At 38.7% G+C, this 8,257-nt stretch overlaps 1 protein-coding gene across 1 annotated transcript; it reads left to right on the top strand.

Annotated features, from left to right (window-relative positions):
- Positions 1-6,742: 6,742 nt before the first annotated feature.
- On the top strand, positions 6,743-7,561 carry LOC139710483 (polyprenol dehydrogenase-like). Its single transcript, XM_071622398.1, has one exon. The coding sequence runs from the start codon at positions 6,743-6,745 to the stop codon at positions 7,559-7,561; it is 819 nt and encodes a 272-aa protein (XP_071478499.1).
- The last annotated feature ends 696 nt before the right edge of the window (positions 7,562-8,257 follow it).

The raw sequence follows: 8,257 nt of genomic DNA, 5'->3' as shown, positions 1-8,257 counted from the left end.
ATCCCAATACATGTAAATGGAGATATCACACCTGTACCCTTCACATCTGCAGTGAGAAGCGTAGAAACTGCTCTGACCAGATCATCGATGAGATGTAGTACACTGTATATACACTGTACTCTTATTGTACAAACTATTGTGCAGTCCTTGTTCTACACACCCCAAATTAGGAAGGGAGGGGGGGGGGGAATGCAAGGGACAAGGGAAGAGCTAGTCATTTTGATAGAACAAAGGGATTTATACAGGTACTGCTGAAGAAATTATACCAGTGTTTTACTTTACAACATAAAGCTATGAGAAGAAAACGAGTTATTTCAAGACCGATTTATGTAATCACTGTAATGACAGTCACATCACATTTTGACTTCTGATGAATTACAAGGTGTGGCAGGAATGTTTGCATTTGATATCATTTCATTTGATATTGTTTGCTCCCAGAGTTCTGAGTAACTGAAAGACTAGTCACTATCATTGTATTTAAAGAACAACATCTTCCATATCATGGTGAATAGCCAAGGAATCAACTGTCTTGGTTTAAGTTTTTGCAATGGCTGCACTTTGCCCTTGTATGTACATTGAATAAAGTTTTGAAAAAAAAAAGCAATGACATGTGGTGTTTGGACTGTCATTTTTACGGCATTTGTCTTGTACAGGTGTAGTGGATCCAACAACAACAACAACAACAATGACAACAACAACAACAACAACACCCTCCCCCCAAAAAATCCAAGTTATGTGAAATGGATTTGTATCTTCTGTTAAAAGTCAAATGCATGCCATTTTGTTTATCTGTCGATATCTGAGCCTTTTGCTTCTTCTACCTCTTGGCTTTCACTCTTACATGATTTGGTCATCTATTGTAGCTGTAATAAGTAATGAGGCTGCCCTGTTTTACATGGTGTGTACACATAGATACAGGTATGACACTTAACCCTATAAAGCCCAAGGGGGGGGGGGGGCACATTGTGCCCTCCCTACCAGATTTTCATCTTATTCCGAACATTTTGATATATGATGTAGCTATATTTGATATTGCTGGTTGCCATGGCAACCATAAACTGACAACCATGTCAGTCAGATTTTGCATATTTTTCTGTTCCAATTCCAATAAACAATATTACAGTGGACCCCCGTTATAACGAAGTCCTCGGGACCGGCAGTTTTCTTTCGTAATAACGAAATTTCGTTATAACCGAATGAATAAACAATAAAAATACATAGAGTTGATAATGTTGCGGCCCTAAATTTTATTTCGTTGTAACCGGAATTTCGTTATAACCGTGTTCGTTATAACGGGAGTGCACTGTATAATGCATGAAATTGGCGTTTCTTGGCTGAAATTTGCTGAAGAAGCAAAATGTGAAGTAATTATGGCCCTGAAATGTTTTTCCTATCATTTCCTTTGTTTTTCTGTGACAACGGCATAAAACAATAGATATAATAGAGATACTTGAAAATAACAATATTTTCCAAAGATTGCCATTCTATTTTGTGTCATTTTGATTTCTTCACACAAGTTATACCTCTAGTATCATTTGTTTATCACATTATCAATCTGCAAATTTAAAATTCCAATATTATGGGAATATGAAATATGATAACTATGCATGTACCTATCCCAAAAAATACATCACAGGTCTCATAATGTATTTCTTTATTTTGTTATGAATAGCGCCCCCATGTGGTGACCTTGAGAAATTTCAACCATAACAAATAATGAGCTTTGACTTGCACATCATTTGTGGCAAATATGAAAAATATTGGTCTATGACAAGACATATATACTGGGGATAAAGAAATTATACAGAAAAATCATGTTTTTAGCATATTTCCTATGTATTTCTTTATATTTTGGTAAATAGCGCCCTCTATGGGTGACCTTGAAAATTTTCAAGTATGCGGTCATGTAGAATACGAGTTTCTCTACCCATGTGCCAAATATGACGTTGAAACATCAAACAACAAAGTTATATAGGGGGGGCACAATGTGCCCCCCCCCCCCCCCCCCCTCGGGCCTGGGAAGGGTCAAAATAGCTTGGGCTTTATAGGGTTAAACTAGTGAACAACTCCCTCCTCCCCCCCCCCCCCCCCCAAGAAGAACCACAGTAACTTATGTCCTAGACCTCTTGCACTTCAAAATATGAGTGAAGGTCAATTTCTGTGCTATTATCTCTTGTCTGTTGTGACCGCTGGAAGAGGAATGAATACCAAATATACATGTGGATTGAGTGAATACATCATTGAAAGTTTGAGGAAAATCTGACAATCCTTTCAAAAGTTATGAATTGTTAAAGTTTTGGTCTCACAATCGCTGGATGAGAAGACTACTACAGATTGTGATGTCACATATAAAAAGAAAAAAAAAGAGACCCAAAGAAAATACCCCAAAATGTCTTTGAATGAAAGTACACATTTCCTTTACTTGTTACATTCATCAGGGTACAAAATAATGTTATTCCCCTTGCTTTCTGAAAGAAGCAAGTGAAGTACTCTTTCTTTGTGCGATAAAAGTGAGAATACAGTATGTTGATTTTTGTTTATATTTTCTTTGTATTGTTTTTCATACGGATGTGACATCACAAACTCTTGCAGTCATCTCATCCAGCGACGGCAGCACCAAAATAAAAACCAAACAAACAAACTTTTGAACGGATTGTCCAATTTTCCTCAAACTTTCACTACTGTGTTCTAATGATATTGCTGCATTTACTCAATCCTCATGTATATTTATATTTGGATTTCATTCCCTTTGTCCATGCAGTTTGCTTGCTCAGTAACATACAAACTGAATTTGCAGTATATAGGCAGACACAGCAATATCTTCCGCAAAGTTTTCACCACTGAGTACATTTGTACTACAAATTCACACGTGATTCTTGTGATACTTGGCACAGGAACATGCTAAAAGGCTAGGTACATACCTCTAGCAGTTAAGGAAAATTATTATGCGTACGCTATTTTTCCTCAGCTGCGCTTCGGAAAGACAGCTACATCCAGATCGCCTCGGAAGTGATAGTTTGTCCCATCACCTTCACCAACGTTGATTATTTGCTTAGATTCCAAACAGGAATGAGTGAAAAAGGCAGTATTTTTCAGTCCCCAACAGTTGGCTGCAAAAATGGTAATTAACCCAGGTGCATCATTCGGCCCTTCAATCATGATGTTGTTACCAAACTCTATCATTTAGTCATGATAGAAAAATGTATTTATGCAAGAAATATTATACTCCCGCATACACGAATAGGAATCAGCGTGTGGCCGGTCGGGCGGTCGGGCGGTCCGTTGCAAATCTTGCGTCGCGAACTTCTTCCACAGTTTTGAAGCAACTTTGATGAAACTTGGGGTACATGATTACACTGAGGTGTAGATGTGCAAGACATGTTTTTTTGTGTGTGTGTTTGTCTGAGAAAGCGTTACCATGGTAACCAAAATTTTCCCAAAACCTTGTGGAGTGAAGTAGTAGGCCTACTTCCACAGTATTAAAGCAATTTTTACATCATCTACAACAATTTATTAAATTTGGTACGGTTCTATACGTGTAGTTATGCAAGACACACTAACACATTTTGTGTTTGTACCCGACAAGGCGTTGCCATGGTAACGACGAATTTTCTTGAAAATCTTGTGGAGTGAACTACACGTACTTTTACAATTTTGAAGCAATTGAACCCGAATTTGCTGTACATGATGACACTGAGATGTAGATGTGCAGGACAGTTGTGTGTGTGTGTGTGTGTGTGTGTGTGTGTGTGTGTGTGTGTGTGTGTGTGTGTGTGTGTGTGTGTGTGTGTGTGTGTGTGTGTGTGTGTGTGTGTGTGTGTGTGTGTGTGTGTTTGTCAGAGAAAGCATTGCCATGGTAACCACTATTTTCCCCAAACCTCGTGGAGTGAACTATACTTCCACAGTATTTAAGCAATTTATTTCAAATTTGGTACGTATAATGATCTATAAGTGTAGTCATGCAAGAAACACTTTGTGTTTGTATCGACAAGGCGTTGCCATGGTGACGGTATATCTTCTTGAAAATCTTGTGGAGTGAACTACAGTGGGCGTACTGCCACAATTTCGAAGCAATTGAACTCAAAATAGGCGTACATAATGACATTGAGGTGTAGATGTGCAAGACATGTTTTGTATGTGTTTGTCGGAGAAAGCGTTGCCATGGTAACCACAATTTCCCCAAGACCTTGTGGAGTGATTTACCCTCACAGTGTTTAAGAAATTTATTCAAAATTTGGTATGTAGGTCCTATAATGATCTATATAGGTGTAGTTGTGCATCGTATATAGTTACAGTATGTGTTTGTAAAACCTGACAAGGTGTTGCCATGGTAACAACATATTTTCTTGAAAATCTTGTGGAGTGAACTACTTCCACAATTGTGAAGCAATCAAACTCACAAGGTACTCCCAAAGAACTACACACATACACACATACACACATACACACACACGCGCTCGCGCGCGCGCACACACACACACACACACACACACAACCTTTCATGAAACCCTGGTTCAATTCTTTTTGTAGGAATCAGGGCAAGAGTGGTAGCGGGGGTATTAAACTCCGTTACGATAGGCTTACTTCTAGTTCTGCTTGTTAGCACAGCGAGAACAAATAAATAAAAACTTTACAAATAATTACTAGAAATAGGTTCCTGATACTAATTCAATAAATCTCAATGAAAATGAAAAATAAGTTATAGGGCCTCTTACGGGTAGGCCTACTGTCAAAATGAGTTTCTGAAAATGTGATTGCATACCACTCCATGTTATAGGCCTGTAATTTTAAGGTCATACTGAATATACTTGCCTGGGGGGAATTGTACAAAATTACACCTTGAGAAAAATTGTAAAATACAAAAACGGGCTATTCGTTCAGTCAATCTAGCTGGTTTTTATTCTCACATGAATTAGGCTGTTTCTTCCTTGAAAACAGACTCCTTATAAGGTTGCTGATTTGTTTCTATACAACTTAGGCACATTTATGTATCAGTTATCAGCTAACGACTTGCCCGACATATTTATGCATATGTTTCAGAAAAACTATGCGGTTCACGCATACCCCACAAGGCAAAGAGACTCGTTTCACCTTCCACGTACTCGCACACTCTTTACTCAAAAAACGATTGCTTTCACCGGATCCAAATTCTGGAACGATCTTCCCGCAGATTTAGCAAAATGTTCTTCTCTGTTTATTTTCAAACAAAACTCAAAGTAATGTTACTTAACAAGTACAACTTGCCTGATTAGAATTATGTAACCTGTTATTTTACATTATTCTCTTTCAATGCATAGCGGATTAATTTGAAGTGTACGTTTGCTGTACCTCTGGTTTCAGCTTTTATCGTGTTTATGCTCCTATAATCACTACACTATAGTACTCATACCTGTACTTTGAACTCGTTATGAAACTGATCGTAGATAGGTCATGCTCGTATACCAGAGTGTATAGATACTATCCTTTATCAATCAGTACTTCGATCTCCTTTTTCTCTTTTTTTTTTCTTTCTCTTTTCTTTTACTTCTTCTGCTCTTTGTATCTTGCTGTTTAAGCTTTCAAAATACTTTCGTCATAGTACTTTGTATCATATCTCCATTGCAAAACGAATTTATATTGGTACTTTTTTTTTCCCAGGAACGCGCGGTTATAAGCTTTGCTTTTGCGGTTCCTTTGTATTTCACATGTTATAGAGAATTGTATTTTATGTACACTATGCTGACACACTTTCTTGTAATGACCAACCTTATATCATATTTTGTATTTTGCTAATTGCTTCTTTGTATTTTTGTTTCCGTTCTTTTTTTTCTTTTTTCTTTTTTTTGGTTAAGTAGGCCTACATGTACAGATGTGATGTGAAATATTATGAAAATAAACAGCTGGAACTGTTCATTGTGTCTCAAGTGTCAGACCAGTGCAGTTTCAGTCATTAAAAAAAAGAAGAGATTTATATTCGAGCTCATTGTCAATAACTCGACTGTCATGGTTATTCGATGAGAATTTTACTCATATGTGAATTTGCAGATTTTATTTCAAATAATTGAGGATTGCTGAGCGCTCGGTTATGAATGTGTTTATGCAGTGGCGGATCCAGAGGGGCGCACCCTCTTTTTTTTTTTTTTTTTTTTTTTTTTTTTTTTTTGGGGGGGGGGGGGGGGGGGGTTTAAAAACAAAAGGAATAAAAAGAAAAACGTGGGGGTGCGCGCGCCCCCCTTTAATTTTGCAAAGGCGCCGGCGCCTCCCCTTTACGGTATTCCTGGATCCGCTCCTGATGTGTGTATGTGTATATGTGTGTGTGTGTTGGGTTCGTCGCCGCGGAGTCGAGTTTGCAAAGGGTCTGGAAACCAGACTAGCTTGACCCTAGCCCGACCAGACGCCCAGCGACGCCAAAGAGCGTACACTCTTTGGTGTAAAACAGGGAGGTGAGACCTCCCTGGTGTGAACTAGTGGTCAGCTTGACCCTAATCAACCTGTAGCCTGTATAATGTGTGGCCTGTGTAGCGCGCGTGGCAAACACCCACTTATATACCGATATCTTTCGTCACATACACGTATACACGTACATTGTATATACATGGTATACATGTACAATGTATTGTGATCTGACCAGCGTGTGGCTGCCCCTAAACTCGGTAACGACGGGCTAGTAAGGTGAAGTCTTCAAGCGCGTTCATGCATACAACTAGCGTCCATTTCTCTCTTCTGTTAGTGTTTAATTAACCTTAGGAACAGTTTGTAAATCATGGCACCTCGCATATTTCTCGTAACTGGTGCCACAAGTGGTATTGGGAAACACACAGCTGCGCTCCTTGCGAAGACCGGTGCCTCGGTTCTTGTTCACGGGAGATCCCCCTCGAGGGTAGCGGCTGCGGTGGAGGAGCTGAAGCTGTCGTCGGGAAATCAAAATATCAAGGGCTACATCGCAGATATGTCTAGCCTTGCTGAGGTCAGAAAACTTGCCGATGAATTGCATGCAACTCAGACTCATATCGACGTACTCATTAACAATGCTGGTGTTTTTGAAACAGAGCGCCTTGAGTCTGCAGATGGGTTTGAGATGACCTTTGCAGTGAATGTGTTGGCTCCCTTCTTACTCACCTCACTCTTACTGGATCTCTTGAAAGCTGGTCATAAAAGTAGAATAATTAATGTCAGTTCCATATCCCACTTGGATGCAATATCATTGGACATGGATGACCTGCAGCTAACCAATTGCTACGGGAATGGTCGCAAGGCATACGGACAATCCAAACTTTGTGAGATAATGTTCAATCTTGAGATGGCGGACCGCCTAAAAGCACACAACATCACTGCCAACTGCCTGGACCCTGGAACTGTCAACACACAAATGCTTCTGAAAAGTTGGGGCAAGATTGGAATTCCAGTTGAAAAAGCAGATGATGAGTTTCATTTGGCGTGTGACGAAGAATTTGAAAATGTGACAGGAAAGTATTTTGTTAACTTGAAACAGACAGAAGCATCACACTTGGCATATAAGCAGAAGCTAAGGGAGAAGTTATGGGATTGCCTGATCAAAATGACACAGGCAAAGTTTGAGTAGAGAGGTAGCAGTATGTGGTGACCTACCACCGCTATAACAAAAGAGTGCCTTGTCATTTTGTATTTCACTTGGTATATTTTGGCTATATGAATGTGTTTTATACATCACAAAAGTGGGTTTAGAACCCATGCAGCAAGGGTTTCATATTTGGTATATTTTGCTGTTGTTTTTGTGGATTTTGTGAGTCAACTGCTTTTAACAGATAAAATTAAAAACTTGCAAAAAATACAGCTTGCCTTAACGCAAATGCACTAGATATCATCTTCAAGGTGGGATAATATATCACCTGCTATTAACTTTTCTTTTGAAATGGATGAATATACATTGTACATAACATGTATAGTTTCTTCACTTTGGTTCTTGATCATGAATGCGACCATTTATGACATTAATTGTCTTCCAAGTCCCAATTCCTGATACATACTCGTGAATGTACCATTATACTTAATTGTACTTCTTGAGCAAAGGTACTTATCATGTAGTTTGTTTGGTTTTTTTTTTGTTTCACCATTGGCTTTATACCATAAATGACTCCAGCTTCTTAATCTAGAATACGTATACAACCGTATATGATATTTTGAAAAAAAATACATCTGTTTTTGAGATGCCTCTCACTGTTTCTAATTCTCCCATACATTCAACATTTGGGTTAATCTTACAAGTGCATATATCTTGGAAATACATTTTGCTAAAGTC

Source organism: Diadema antillarum, unplaced genomic scaffold (assembly GCF_040938485.1).
Source record: "Diadema antillarum isolate AM-2024a unplaced genomic scaffold, OU_Dant_1.0 seq00001536_RagTag, whole genome shotgun sequence".
NCBI classification, from domain to species: Eukaryota; Metazoa; Echinodermata; class Echinoidea; order Diadematoida; family Diadematidae; genus Diadema; species Diadema antillarum.
This window is presented reverse-complemented; position numbering and strand designations above follow the sequence as displayed.

What these genes read in the sequence shown, in the direction of transcription:
- LOC139710483 (XM_071622398.1), top strand. Translation starts at nt 6,743, where the DNA reads ATGGCACCTCGCATATTTCTCGTAACTGGTGCCACAAGTGGTATTGGG.